At 29.8% G+C, this 16,670-nt stretch overlaps 1 protein-coding gene across 1 annotated transcript in view; it reads right to left on the reverse strand.

The window, feature by feature from the left end:
• LOC119608376 (protein timeless homolog) overlaps positions 1-16,670 on the reverse strand; it is a gene marked incomplete at its 5' end in the record, with an annotated part of 73,253 nt that overhangs the window by 11,049 nt on the left and 45,534 nt on the right. The window contains 3 exons of the mRNA XM_037962777.1: positions 752-893; positions 13,738-13,786; positions 13,889-13,972. Coding sequence (XP_037818705.1) covers positions 752-893; positions 13,738-13,786; positions 13,889-13,972 — 275 coding nt within the window. The remainder of the gene's footprint in view (positions 1-751; positions 894-13,737; positions 13,787-13,888; positions 13,973-16,670) is intronic.

Raw genomic sequence — 16,670 nt, forward strand, 5'->3', positions numbered from 1 at the left:
TACTATACTAGCTAACAGTTACTTCATGGTCCTAACTTTAAACAACCATTCATTCATTTGTACGATTATAATGTCTAAAAATGATGAAGGCGGAGGGCAGGAGAACTTAAGGAACCCAGGCACTGTGTTTGAGGTGTTTTATAATTGGTAAGTTGGCAATTTTTGAATGCGCGTTTTTATGTACATGACGTTGATTTATGTTTATTTTGCATGCAGTCATAGAAAAAAGTAATGTTATAAAGCATAAGAAACAAAAACGGAAGAAAAAAAAAATACATTTTATATTGAGCATACGGAAACGGAAATACCTTTACACTTGTATAAACAAATAAACATCGACACTCACACACATACACAGCTAATCCATTGCAAAAACACCTATAATTTCTAACGAAAGAGAAGAGATTTTAAACCAGCAGCAGTTTTGCTAACACCCTGATTTTACCTTTCTACACATTTAAAGCTAACTACTCTTCTAACAAAATATATAGGGGCAGTTTTTTTATATTTTGCTTTAGCTCTCTAGCTTCTTTTGCCAGCCATTTTAGTCAAAACATAAAGAGCGCTTATCCTTAACAACACAAACCTACTACACAAAGAACGATATATTTTCAAAAGAATCCCTATTTTCAAAGGAAAATAAATAATACAAAAAGACAGATATCCTTTAAAGCTTTAGGTTTATGAAATGAGTATGTAGTAGCAAGTGCCAAAGACTGTTACATAGTTAAAACACCCGTAGTAAACTCACCTGATAAAGCATGGCCGGACATGAGCATCCATAGGCAATACGATGTAGTATGGTTACAGCTGCTTTTAGGGATTTTGTTGGTATTTGTTCCCAATCAGAAAGTACCACAACACAAGCACGAACTATTTTTGGATTTAGTAATCTGTAAATAGAAATGAATTCCATGAGTTATGACAATACACTGGGAAAATAATGTTTGTAAAATAAAAATTAGTTTTAAGATCATTATTTTCTTCAATATGTAATAATTATAAAAGTTTATCTGGATTTTGAATTCTGAGGTAGATAAGTTAACCGATATATAATGGAAGCCTTAAGTAAGTATATTAGCAGTTTCCAAATTGCTACGAACCATTTAAGAAGAAGATCGAAAACCATTAGGCATCAACCAAGAAAGTCCAATATTTTTAACATTAACATAATTTCCTATAATTCCCAAAGTGTTTATGTGAATATGTGTTATAAGAGGTAACAAAATACGACTAGCAAAATCTAAAATCAAAGTACCGGGTTCAAAATTCTTACTCCTTGTTAATATAGAAGTCGAAGCCAGCCGTTACTTGATGGCGAATTAAAGAAATTTTCATTTCCGAAAACACCGATACCTTACAGCCTAACCTTAGCACACATGTATTTAAACACAGCCGTACTAGAGAGATTCGAGGCAAGATCAGCGATCTTAAGATCACTAGAAATAGAGTAAATCAGAAGGCATAAAATCCTAAAAATATGTTACCGGCTCTATTGTCATTGACATGCCTTTGCTCAAGGCGAAAATATCAGGATGTTGATGTGGTTATTATACTCTACTCCACTTTAGTGGGGAGGGTATATCGAGTTTGTGCTGATGTTTGTAACTCACAATAATATTGGTCCTATACCTATACTTAAAGTATACCAATCGGCTTAGAATGATTTTCTGAGTCGATTTAGCTATATCCGCCATGTAAACCTTCTAATCAAACTACAGATTGCAATTTTTAAGATAATTCAATGAAATTTGGTACGTGATCTTCTATTGTTCCAGGGACGAAGTCTGTTGAAAATGGTTATGATCGCACTATTACTTTACCTAGCCCCCAAACAACTAAAACCCCGAAAAGGGCTTGTAAACCTTGCAATCAATGTACAGGTCGAAATTTTGAAGATAATTCAAAAAATTTTGCACATAATCTTCTATTGTACTAGAGACGAATCCTATTGAAAATGGGTAACATCGGTCCAATATTTGACCTAGCCCACATACGAGTGAACCCCCGAATAGGGCTTTTAAGTTTATAATTATGTTTAATATACATACTCGTATATCGACAAAAAGCTGCAAAACCAAGTTATATAATAGCATTGATGGCTGTGATGAATTTTTTGATGATAGGACGCCATTTGACCCTAGCCCCTATACAAAGCCCCCCTTCGAAATATAACTTAAATGTACACAATTTTATTCAACAAAAAATGGATAAAGTAAGTATATCTCAGGCAAGGTACAGGACAACTTAAATGATTTATTATGAACACTAATTCACATTTTCTAATTATAATTGGTGTAGGGTATTAAATGGTCGGCCTCGGAGCACTATAATTACTTGTGAGGCTTAAAGTTTTTAAAGTTCTATTGTACTATAATATTACCAGAATAAAATGTATGACGATTACTTCTCCAAAATTTTTCAGTTGAGTATGGGAAGTTGATTACCCAAACCTGGTTTCTAAACTCTGTTTACGGAACACAAGACCTACAAACTGACAAAAAAATTACTTAAAACCAACATGATGGCCTTGAAACTATCATTTTTCCTCTAGTGTATAACACTATTACCATACCTTATATCCACACTAATATACAAAGGTAAAAATTTTCTAAAGATACGATTTTTTTAAATGGTTATTAATCATTTTAAGTAGTCATAGAGAATGAAAAAATGAATTCTTTACCTTTTTCAGAATTCAGTTTATGTGCATAAAAGGTAGGAATCTATTTTAACAAGTCATATTTTGTTTTCTTTTTTTTTTCGAATTTCCCTTAGTTGCAAATGTTAACCTTGATTGTAAATGACTGAAGAAAGGATACAAAAAAAAGAGAACTAAATTACTTAAAACTGCATAAAGGAAGCTCATAATTTATAGTACTTATATTTATTGAATTAATGGAAAATTGAAAGAAAAAAATATTTATATAGAAAAGGTAGACGATGTATATATACAAATAAAATTTGAATATGTTTTTTCCCAGAACAATTTAAAGTTAAAAGAAAATTATTGCCCAAATATTTTTTATTTATTAAAAAATCATAAATTCTTTGAGATTTTTACTTGAGAATTCTTAGCGCGATAACTGTAGGAGAAGAAAATGGGAGTAAATGCAATTTTTAGAAATTAATTATGGTATTCTTATGTTCAAATATGCTATTAAAATCAAATCATGCAAAATTATGCTCTTGTGAGTAAAATATGCAAAAATATGCGCTTAACGTGAGTTAGTTAGTTAGTTAGTTTGAAAGGAGGATGTATATACATCAAATCCGAAGAAATACACCTAGGCCTCTATCGGGCCTGTTGTGCGCTCCTTAACCAGTGCCTCAGGTGGGAATCGAACCCACCACCTCCGGTCTACCAGTCTAGAACACTAACCACTAACCTACCGGAGGCCACCTAACCTACCGGAGGCCACTTAACGTGAGAAAAAATAGTTAACATTTTTTCTTGGGTATTTCTGGTCCGCAAATCGACTTTTAGTGCAATATAAGGGTCACATAATAATAATAAAAAATTCTGAAATGGAACTAACTTAAATAATGACAAATATTTTTCTGTAAAAACTAATAATTACGTCAGTTTTGACACTTATTCCTATAAAAAGCGAAAATAATAAGGCACTTAAATCATTTTGTGGACCAAAAATATCTTAAAAATATTTCGCAATTAGTTTTCCTGTAATCAGCTCAAAATTACGAAATTTTTGAGACCCATTTTGAAAAGATTGCGGACAATTTTTTAAAATATTGTAATAAGATCACCACAACGGACCAATTTCAAAAGATGGTTCTATTAGAACTTTACTGGAAGTCTTAAGTCACATACATATGTATATGTATATACTAGCTATACCCAGTGTGCATTGCCACTTTAAGACTCTAGCTTTAATAGTTTCCCAGATATACGAATTTTTGTACATAATTCATAAGGAAGGTGATAGGCCCCCATAATAAAAGTCCGCCCATTTTTCTCCCAAATGTTCAAATGGATGTTAAAATTCTTCGTACAAAATTTAAAGATTCTAGCTCCAATAGTTTCCTAGATAAACGAATTTCTGAATTTAATTTATATAAGAGGTACCACGCCCCTAAAATCGAGTCCTCCAATTTATTACCCAAATATTCACATGGATGTCACAGAAGTTCGTACAAAATTTAAAAATTTTAGCTCTAAGAGTTTCTCATATATAAGAATTTTTGTATTCAATCAATATGGGAGGTGCCAGACCCCTTAAAAAAGTCTGCTCATTTATCTAAGATTTCATCTTTAATAGTTTCCCAGATAAACGAATTTTAGTATTTGATTCCTATGGGAGGTGCAACGCCCCCTATTTCTAGTCCACCCATTTTTTGTCCTAGGACTCTAGCTGTTATACATTATCAGATATACTAATTTAAGATTTTCTTTGTATGAGAGGTGCCTCGCCCACTGTAGATAGACTGCCCATTTTATCCTCATGTATTCATATGGATGTCAAAGTTGTCCATATAATATTTGAGTTTCTGAGATATGCGACTTTTAATACTTATTTTGTATATGGGCGTGGCACGCCGCCCAATTAAAATTTTGAAGAATTTCAGAAAAATCGGTGCAGCCGTTTAGCTGTCTATTAAGTACAAACAAACATACATACAAACACACATTCATTTTTATATATGTATATGTAGATAAATCGCAGAAATCGAGCAACTTTTATGTTTTGACTTTTGTCATTCTAGATTGGACAAATGTGGCGCTGTTTTTATTTTTCTTCTGTTCAGTTCATTAATACGTATCGATTGCCGTTCTAAATGGGGCAAATGTGGCGCTGGTAGAGAACAGTTTTTATTTTCCTTGTGTTCAGTTCATTAATAGGTATTGATTGAAAGTATTCCTACATGAGATTCTCAAAAAGGCAGTTCCTCGGGGCACTCTAATGTACATAATACATGTATGTTTGTTAATCTGCGACCAAAATGTTTTGAATTTAGTTCCTATTAAACTTTGATAGATACAAAAAAAGTTGAGACATATCTTCACCACTTATACACTGATTTCATTTACTTTGATAAAATTTTATACTTTTCAACCCAAAAACTTCTGCTTAGAGTGAAACTGTCAGTAATAATGATGGTTTATTCTTTTTTTTATAATTTTAGAAAACCATTACAAAAATAAGTTTCTACACTCCTTCCCGAAAAACACTAAAAATGTTCTAAAAGGGAGTTGTTGTGGAAAAGAAGAAATAAAACAAAAAGAAAACATTAAGCTCGGGGGAACTAATTAGAGATTAACGTAAAAAATTACTCATACTTTTGGAGAGAATGTGAGTATGATTGTTGCTGTTAAATTATTTTTCCGATGTCTTGTACGAGTGCTTTAGCTGCTAATTGTTGTTGTTTAGTGGTTTCATTAAGAATTGTTGTTATTTTTGGTTTGTGTTTCATTTTAAAAGTTTTAATTTTTATTTTATTTTTGTTGCTGTTGTTATTTTTAGGGACCTCCCTACAAACATTTTCTATTGCGGAAGTTACCCGTGTGAAACTTCCAAACGTGCTAAAAGCTCGCCAGCGATGTTGCGGAAGTATAAGAATTCTTGTCACCAGTCGGGAAGAACTGATGCCGAGCTGGGGAACGTCTAATAGTAACTTGGAAGATACTTCTGGAAGACCCGCAGAAGAAACTTCTAGATGACTCTTGGAAGTAAGGTATTGCCAAAGACTCTTCTAGATGTGACTAGGAAGTCACTTCTTGAAGTGACTACCTAGTATCCTCTAGAAGTGTTCCTATCTTATCTTCTAGAAGATGAGTTTTCTCTTCTTCTAGAAGAAGAGTATTCTCTTCTTCTTGAAGATGAGTATTCTCTTCTTCTAGAAGATGAGTATTCTCGTCTTCTAGAAGATGAGTTTTCTCTTCTTCTATTTGTATACTCACCAAAATAAAATCTATAAAAATAAATCTAAATAAAATGAAATTTTATAGTTTTTATTGAATTAATTGAAATTAAAATAGTAGAAAAAATAACAGATTTAACAACTAATCTAAAAAAAGTAATATATGAACATTAGACCGACTCACAAAAAATGGTGCTTGAGTTACCATAATATTCGCTGTTATGTAATATGATGTTACTCAAAATATTTTCGGTTAAGTGTTGTCCATTCGTGAGCTGGACAGTTTTAAAGAAAATATCGTATGGGAACACGATTCTTCATGTTAAATTCAATATTTTATCCAGCTTCAAAAAATCTTTGTTATGTTTTATAATGGTTCCCAAAATATTTCTAGTCTATCGGTGGCCGTTCGTGAGCTGAACCGGTTACAAAAAAGTCCCTTTTTAGTTATTTTGTTTTAAATTATACAGCATTTCTTAAACAATATATACAGTATGTGGTATCATTTGAAAGGTTTTTTGAAGCCAAGTCTAGTGGTGCGCAAAATTTGCAAAATTGTGCATATATTTAATTTTTCTTAGTAAAAACCTAACAATTTTAAATATTTTGGAATATGACAATTATAAGCAAACGGTTATTTATGATTAATACATCATTGGACGCGACATTAAAATACCTTTTAAACGATACCCCGTATTGGATATTTTGTTTCAAAACAAACAAAAATTTAAAAAAAATAATTCCAAAATACCTTTTTTTAATTTGGTTCAGTGGTCACTTAAAATATTTTGGGAATCATCATAAAACAAAGCAAGGTAAATTTTGGGAGGGGTAACAAAAACACGTTTTTGCTTTCCATACAGAGGGAGTCGGTCTAATGTACATATGTATCAAAAATTTAGAATTATTACCTTATAATAAGATAATTTTCAGGGAGTCTGTATTAATATTCCAACTGCTGACTGGTATACTTCCAAAAATTGTAAAACGTTGGACTCTAAAATATTTTTGTAGTTCTTCATCAATTTTATGATTAATCCATCAAATTGTAAGAGTTATATTATGGAACGCATTAATCCTTCAACGAAATAAACCAAAATAATGTTATAATTAATATTGAATATACATACTTTTGTATTTATTGAAATTACCAGTTATACTTTAGGAAGCAATAAAAATAGGATTCTCTCATGTCCAATACATTTACCACCAAAGTTTAAACGGTCAGATCCATTTTTTACATTTTCTGCAAATAATCGACATTTTTAGTAGAACCACGTGATGAAATAAGACATTTATAACTTACCAGATCCCTTTTTTATATTTTAATTCAGTTAGAAGTATTTTAATATTAGCTACTGCTTTCTAAAAAATAAAATAATTAAAAATTAATTAATTTATTTATTTATTGTTTTGAATCAATAAAAACATTACCTTTCATGAACATTTTTTCAATAACTTGGAATTAAACCGTCTATAAAGATCTGAAATTACTAAGTCATGGATTATTTTTTAAATTATTTACAGTCACTAACGATAGAAACACCTTAACGACCCTAAACGCGATATTGCTTTTGACATTTTTTGTTTGCTCTCTTCTAATACTTAGGTTCAATATCTTGGGAACAGCATGCTAAATATTAAGAATATTAGTATCTTATGATAGGTCATAGAAAGACCTGGTGTTAATAACTAAAAAAGTACCTATAATTAGAATAATTAAATCCAAAGCTATATGGAAATTAATAAAATTGTATTTATTTAAAAAAGGTGGGTTTAAAACTATCTGATTTCAATATTAAATATCTTATATGGGCAATTTCGTGTCGAGTGACCCAAGTCAAAAAATAATTTATGTATAAAACAGTAGTATTAATTTCAATATAGTGATTCCAGACCTAAACGCGCAAATAGTTTTAAAAATATTGAAAGTTAAGATTTAACTCAAATAAATCTAAATATGTTAAAAATGCAATGTTCATCAAATGAAAGCCGAAATGTACAACTTGAAAAAGTCTTTAAATGCTTATACCTCCTAAACGAATTAAGAGAGAGTCGAAATTTAATATAAAAACATTTTTAATGAAACATATTAGACTTTTTTAAAAATAATGGAAATGGAAGCCGTTTAGAGTTGTTAACATATTCCTAAAATAGTATTTTAATATGACAACTTACTTTTTAATTTTATTTATATAATCCTTCCTTATACTTTTTGGTATATATTTAATACACTTCGCCAATTAAGAAAACCTTCTTAAATGTTTATTAACAGTTGATTTTTAACACAACACTGTCATATTGTTTTTTATTACTTAAGATTCACAATATTTTAATTACACTATTTTTCTATGAACATTAAATTCAAGAACTCATTTAAGTTTTACGATGAATAATTAAAACTGAACATGACTGAACAAAACACAAAACATCACTGAACTTAACAAAATTTCTGCATTATTTATTTTTATTTTTTTTTTCACGCTAAAAAATGGAGTATTTATATTTTTTGTTTTTGTACTCTTCTTACTATCATCCGGAAGTAACCTAAAAGTATACTTCCAGACGGCGAAAACTAGAAATCAATGTATTTTGTTTTTGTAAAATGTGTGCTCTCGTCTGACAATTGTACAGAAGTGACTACAATCCACACTTCCAGATGAATAAAATACAACATTAATGTGAACACTCTTCAAACTGTCTTCCAGAAGTGACATAAACATACAAATCAAGAAGATACAAATTAGGAAACAATGTATTTTGTTATTGTAAAATGTGTGTTCTCACCCAACTCTCATACAGAAGTCACTAAAACGTATACTTCCAGATGAAAAAAATTCAACAGGCATGGTTTTTTGTTTAAGCAAAATGGATGCACTCTTCTAACTATCATCCGGAAGTAACTTAAAAGTATATTTCTAGAAGACGAAAATTCGAAATCAATGTATTTTGTTTTTGTAAAATGTGCGTTCTCGTCTGACAATCGTCCAGAAGTGTTTCTGACGTGGCGTCTGGGGTGATGCGCAATAGTTTTCTCTTTTAAATGTTTGAAGGGTATTTGTGTTCAACACAGGGTTTATGTTTTAGGTGTGTGTGTGTGTGTATGTGTGTGGGAGGATGTATGAATGTAAAATGTTGAGTACTTATTTGAATTGTTGTTTTTAAATACTTTAAAATTATTGTGGTCGTTGTTGTTGTTTTTGGTTTTGGGTTTCCTTTGACTATTGCGTAATTATTCTCATCTTTTTGTGTTGATTTTATTGTTTTGCTTCCTTTCCTTTAAATTTGCTGTCAATTGTTTTTTTTTTATGCTTTTGTTCTTTCTACTTTTCTTTTACACTTTTTTTTGTATTTTTAAGTGTAGCCCATCAGCAAAAGTTTTCAGTTTTTCGTTTGTTTTTTGTGAGCTTTCTAAAGCAATTGTCTTTATTCTCATGGTTAGTATTTTGTTTCATTTTTCGCCCAGTTTAATTGAAGTTTTAACTGAAATTTAATTGCCATCAAATGTTTAAATATTAAATTTGTCTTTTTACAAACCATAAAACTTAATTTCCTTTTTCCACATAGAAGACAAACACCACTAGCAACCGCCACAAGGCTGGCTCATCATCAAGTTTGTGTTGAAAGCAAACGATGACACTGCTAGAAGTTTGTCTATTTAACTAAACTGTCTATCAGCCATTTATTTTGCTTTCGAATTGTGAAAACTTCTTTATTTGTTTGATGGCATTAATGTTGCTGGCGGCTGGTGTGTGTCTCTTGCAAAAAAAAAGTGAAATGTTGCCTGCTATTTTAACGTTTATAATTTATTTAAAATTCATATTTCTTGGCTTTTTTTCATAATTTTCTAGACGACGTCATTTCTCATCTTTCTTTTGTGACTAAAGTATCTCTTGTAGTATTTGTGTAGAGTGTCCTTCCAATGAGCTTTTTTTCTTTGCTCGTTTAATGCTTTTGACATCAATTGTTGTTTTGTAATGATTTTTATTTTTTTTTTTTGATTGCGTTTTTCTTTAATTTTCTGTTTTTATTTTTTTGTTATTCCTATTTCATTAACCTCTTGACTTTAAAAAATTGTCGTCTTCACTTGCATTAGCTGAGGAGGTAAATGTCAAGTGGGAAGAAAAGCATTAAAAAAAAACAATAGTAAATATACAATCTGTCTATATATATATAAGAGTCGCGTTACTGACTTACTGATTCATCATCGCACAGCCCAAACGGCTGAACCTAGAATCATGAAATTTTGACAGAGACAGTAGTTTTTGGTTATGTAAATCCACTAAGAAAATTTTGGAAAATTGTACATTTAGAGGTAAAACTGGGATTCTTAATAATATTACCTAATATTAGTGATACAACAAAAATTTTAAATGCATCTGTATCTACTCCTAAAATCAGCCGATGGGTGTTTGGTACTTTTTTGAAATTCGTACTTTTGAGGGATAAAAATGTGTAATAAAGATGATTTTGGTACCTTTTTTGGCCCTTTATAACTTTTTAACTAATAAACATAATACAATTTTTGTAAATATTTTGAACATATCTTCCAAAATTATGAGACACCTGTTTCGTACTTTTTTAAAATTCAGTCCAATTTGGGTGTAAAAGGTACTTTTTTAGCACATTAAAAGTTTTTCGACTTACTGACGTGTACCTATTAAATTACGTACTAATCCTTTAATATTTATTGAAACAAAATATTTGCTATTTCACTGGGGAAAAAAAGTACCAAAAAGGGGAAAAGCGGGAAATTTCATTTATTCAAACTCATTGCGGCAAATTTTTAAAAAATAGTTAATTTACTCACACAAAATATACTATTGGTATATTATTTTGGAATTCGGGTACTAAGCCCTATATAGGATCAAATTTGGGTAAATTTTTTGGTACTTTTTGAAAGCACAGTTTTTCTGGAACAAATGAATGCAGATTTGAATAGTTTGAGTTTTATTTGTGATATATAGATTTAAACACGGAAAATGTTTAAAACTTAATTCTAGAAAAAGTCTATTCTAAGGCGAAAAGAGGGAAAATGGAATTTATTCCCCTTTTGGTACTTTTTCTCTCTTCAAATCATACTCTTTGTATGTTCTATAATATAAATCTAAAACACGTGATTATTAAACATACTAGGTCCATTTTGAATAAGATTCTTTAAGAGAGAACTATTTAGTACTTTTTATCTCTCAAATGGTACTTTTTGAATTTTCTAAAATATTCAACCAAGAAACATAAATTTGAACATGCATGGTCCTAACTTAATAATAATCTGTAAGTGGGGATTCTTTAGTACTTTTCCATTCTCAAATTGTACCTTTTGGATTCTCAATAATGGGAAACCGAAACACATGACATAGTGTCCTTATTAAATGAGAATTTATTGAGAGCGATTTTTGTACATTTTCGTTTTTCAGATGGTACTTTTTGAAGTTTTTACGATATTGAACATAGAAATATAAAATTTAACATGTGGAGACTTGAGTGAATGAGAATCTAAAAAAAGGGACTTTTGGTACATATTTCATCAAATTATAAATATTTATTGAATTTTCTTTAGCGAATGCAAATTTATTCACATTATAAATGTCGATAATATTGAACATAAAAAACAAAAACATTCAACAAGTAAGAAATTATAGTCGGGCGAGGCCGACCATATAATACCCTACACCAATTATAAAAATAAATTGTGACTTATTATTCATAATAAAGCATTTAAGTCTCACATATACTTTAGCCATTTTTTGTTGAATAAAATTCATATTTCGAAGTGAGCTTTGTATAGGGACGAGGGTCAAATGTAGCCCCATCATCAAAAAATTCATCAGGGTCATGAAGGCTGGTATAGAACTTAGTTTAGCAGCTTTTAGTCGAGATACAAGTTTATTGAACATAATAACTTAAAAGCCATATTGGGGGGTTAAGTTGTATGATGGCTAAGTCAAATATTGGACCGATGTTACCCATTTTCAATAGGATTCGTCCCTAGTACAATAGATGACCATGTGCAAAATTTTATTGAATTATCTTCAAAATTGTGACCTGTACTTTGATTACAAGGTTTACAAGCCCTTTTCGGCGGTTCAGTTGTATTGGGGCTAGGTGAAATAATAAACCAATCATAACCATTTTCAATAGGTTTCGTCACTGAGACAATGGAAGATCATGTACCAAATTTGAATTGAATTATCTTCAGAAATGCGACCTGTAGTTTGATTACAAGACTTACATGGACGGACGGACAAACCCACTAAAGTTATGTAGGCCATAATAAAAAACTTTTAATCAATTAAAATTTTCTATTAAAGTTATAAAAATTTTGTATATATTTAATTTTGGTTAGGGTAGCGAAGCACCCAGGGTATACTACTTATGTATAAGGTAAAAAGTAAAGTGAAAATAAATACAATTTTGTATTACCATTTGCATTAACTATTGGAGAATAAATATTTGACATTTTTAATCATAATCCTTTTATGTATGTCAAGACTAAAATGTTAATTAATTGTATCTTAGCATGATGTTCGGCGGGAACATCAGCATTTTGAAGCCACCCTTATGTATGTATATTCATAAGGCTTTGAAACATATTTTAATAACAATTAAAATTCCTAATTTTCAGTCATATCCCAAAACATAGAATCAACAATCCTTAAGAACAAAACAACCAATTTATTTATTATGCGATCAAATTTTTAAAGGTCTTATGAGCAACAAATAACAAAAATGTTAAATGCCGCAAAAAAGCGAAAAATATTGAAATTTCCTTAAGAAAAATTATACAGCAACATACAACAGATGACGCCGTTTTTGGAAGTCAAAAGTTTTTCAGTTGATTTTGTTTTATTCTTTACAATTTGCTTCACTTACTTATGGTGAAAAGAAAATAAAACAAAAAAACATTTTTAAGTTTAACCCTTCAATTGAGCAATTGTTTTTAGTCACGCTACACAGAGGTTGTGGGTATGTGGGAGATTTCTATACTGCTAAAAATATAAAACCGAAAATTTTTTTTATAATTTTTGTTGAATTGAAGCCGAAGGAAAAGCTGTGATCGAAAAGAGCTTTCGTATCACGAAGTCCTAAATCGAAATTTAAGATTTTATGTTCGATTTGGAAAAGAAAATTATGAATTTGTATTAAGTAGAGCGCATTTGCAATTCGTTTTCGCCCCTCAATTAGCCCCATTTTCATGTTACACTTTCCTTACATACCATTTTCTTCCATTTTTTTGCAAGTTTCACATTCCTGACAGTTTAAATAATTTTGTTTCTTCTCTAAATTTGGCAGCGCAAACTTGTAACTGAAAATAAAAGTATTATTTAACTTTACAACAACGAAAGCTGTAATAATAAAGTAGAGCACCCTCATTTATATCCTGTGTGTAATTATACACTTTATCTTTATCTGCGAAAAAAAAGAAAAGGATACAAAGTAGAAAAAAACCTAAAACTTAAAAAAAAAAGAAACCGAAACGAAATGAGCTCGCGCCGTCTAAACACGCATATTTGCCAAAAAGGAATGTGTGTCTGTAATTTGACTCTAAAACTCAACAACAAGAGAAAAAAAAAATAAAAGAAATTACTTCAAATTAAGTTAAAGAATTATTTCGCTCTTTTGCTTCAACGTTTTGTGCGATTTTTAATGAAAAATAACAAATTCTACTAATTTGTGAAAAAGAGTTAATAAATCATTTGGTGTTGGCTGCTGCTCTAGTTTTTTTTTCGGCATTCTTGTTTAAATTGGGTTAAATTTACAACTTCTTATTAAATGTTTAATTTATTCCAAAGATTTTTATATTCTTTTGTGGTCTTTAATTTACTTTGCTGGTGTGTTTAAACTTTTGTTACTTACCTTTTGGCAAAATCATCAAATTTAAAAGTTTTCTCGACCATGCCATCATCTGTTAATAGGGTGGAGGGAAAAAAAATAAAAGAAAACAAAAGAAACGAAAATGGCATGAGTAAAAAAAAAACAAAAAACACAAGTTTTCTACTTTTCTTACCTGCAATTTCTTCATTTTCTTCATCGTCATCATCGCTGCGTTCGAAATTTTCACCATCATTTTGGTCATTTTCACTGGGGTCAACTGCAAAAAAAAAAAAAAAATGAAAATGGATTTAAAATCGTTATCAATTAAGAAACTAGTTTCTGAGATTTTTTGTTGATCAATTTTCGAAAGAACTTTTATAAAAAAGGAAAAGCCAATCAAAAAGTATTGTTCTAAAAAAGACTGTCAAACAACAACAGAATTAGAAAACGAAATCAGTTAAATTGAAGTAAGTTTAAAGCTGCTTAAACTTTGTTTAAAAGAAGTTTATACAACAGTTAGGGGTATATGTATGTGTAGTATAAAGTATTTATACCCTACACCACTATAGTGGGGAGTGTATTATGCGTTTGTGGTGATGTTTGTAACACCCAAAAATATTGGTCCTACACCCACCCTAAAGTATACCAATCGGCTCAGAATTACTTTCTGAGTTGATTAAGTTATGTCCGTCCGTCCGTTTGTGAGTCCATGTAAAACTTGTGTACACGCTACAGGTCGCAATTTTCCATGTAATTTAATGAAAATTGGCACATAGTCTTCTTTCGACCCAAGGACGAAGCCTACTGAAAGGGACCGTACCCCCGAAAAGGGCTTTTAATTATATGTATTATATTAAATCTTGTAGAATCTCTACAAAATTTAACAAATCTTAGTTTTATATAAGTTTGAATGATACTGCCGATTTTCATAATAATAAGGCCTCATTTGACCCTAGCCCCCATACAAAGTCCGCTTCAGAAAATGACTTGAAGGTGGAAAGTATCACATTGAAATTCTGCATTAATAACTTTGAAGTCATCGTAAATCGCTCTACCAAAATTTATACGAATAGGACCATATTCACCTTTACCCCCATATAACCCCTCTTTCAGACAATCACTTTTTTAATAACAAATTGTTAAAATATTTCGGAATCAAGGAAAAATGTTTTATTATTACAAAAATAATCCACATTTTTAACATACTCACTGGTGCAGGGTATCATATAGTCGACTATGCCCGACTATACATTCTTACTTGTTTTAAAACGGTAAAATTAATTTAATTTTACATGTGGGCATATCAAAAAAATATATATCATTAGATAGGAAATTATATTTAGTAAAAACAAGTAGTATAACTATATTTAAACATTTTAGGTCTCCTTGTTTCACATTAAGCACTACTATATACATTTTAAACAAAAAGCTATAATATTTAAATTTTCTCCCACCAAAAACATTGATTTAAATCTTTAGCTCAGTCCAGTTCAACTGATTCAAAAAATAAACAAACATTTTTAAACTGCTTTTGACATTTGTAGAAGAATAATAAAAAAGAGAGAGTCAATAAACCAATATATTCTGCATGACAAACAAAGCCTGTCATGGCAATTTGGCAATAATACGTTAGATTTCAGCCATAGACATATAAATATTTTTTTTATTTCGCAAAATTAACAAAAATACTTATACAATATGCAATAGCAATAACAACAAAAAAATTAACTGCAACATACAGCCATAAATACCATTATCATCATTTCTATCAACAAACTTACAAACACACACACACACAGAGGCTGTCAGACCGACATAATATGGGTGGACTTCAAAAAGTATGAAATTTGCCAAATACTGTTAAAGTCTTTTAGACATTTAGACTTGATGACAAGTACAACAATACATAAATGGGCGCATACTTATACACTTGTAGACATTTTTAAAGCATGTAAGCACTAGCGATAATGCATTAATTTTATTTATTTTTTTCCTGCACTCTACTTTGTAGGCGAATCTTATAAGGTTGTTTATTGGAATGCTATTTTTCTACAAAACAAATAATTGCAAATTTCTAACAAAAATTAGAATTATCCAAAACTGATCTAAAAAAAGGCATTTTTTTAAATTTTGTAAAAAATTATTCCAAAATTTTTTTATAGATTTTTAAGATTTTTAGCAAGAAAAAAAAAAAACAAAAAGAATCTTTGAAAACGAGAACGTTCTATGTACAAAAAGAGAATTTTTCATAACTTTCTAAAACTAAATTTTATAAAAATAATTTGAAAATTTTCTATAACAATTTTTACAACATTTTCTACACAAATATTATCTTTCGAAAATTTTTTGAAAAAAGAAAATTTTTTGAAAATGCTTTAAGAGAGAATTTTTGAAAATTTGCTATAAATACAGAAAAAGAATATAAGCTATAAAAATTAAAAACTAACTAACTAACTAACTAACTAACTAACTAACTAACTAACTAACTAACTAACTAACTAACTAACTAACTAACTAACTAACTAACTAACTAACCAACCAACTAACTAACTAACTAACTAACTAACTAACTAACTAACTAACTAACTAACTAACTAACTAACTAACTAACTAACTAACTAACTAACTAACTAACTAACTAACTAACTAACTAACTAACTAACTAACTAACTAACTAACTAACTAACTAACTAACTAACTAACTAACTAACTAACTAACTAACTAACTAACTAACTAACTAACTAACTAACTATCTATCTATCTATCTATCTATCTATCTATCTATCTATCTATCTATTATCTATCTATCTATCTATCTATCTATCTATCTATCTATCTATCTATCTATCTATATATCTATCTATCTATCTATCTATCTATCTATCTATCTATCTATCTATCTATCTATCTATCTATCTATCTATCTATCTATCTATCTATCTATCTATCTATCTATCTATCTATCTATCTATCT

Source organism: Lucilia sericata, unplaced genomic scaffold, assembly GCF_015586225.1.
Source record: "Lucilia sericata isolate MDLA Ls3-8-SP2 unplaced genomic scaffold, ASM1558622v1 Contig000825F_arrow, whole genome shotgun sequence".
Lineage (NCBI taxonomy): Eukaryota > Metazoa > Arthropoda > Insecta > Diptera > Calliphoridae > Lucilia > Lucilia sericata.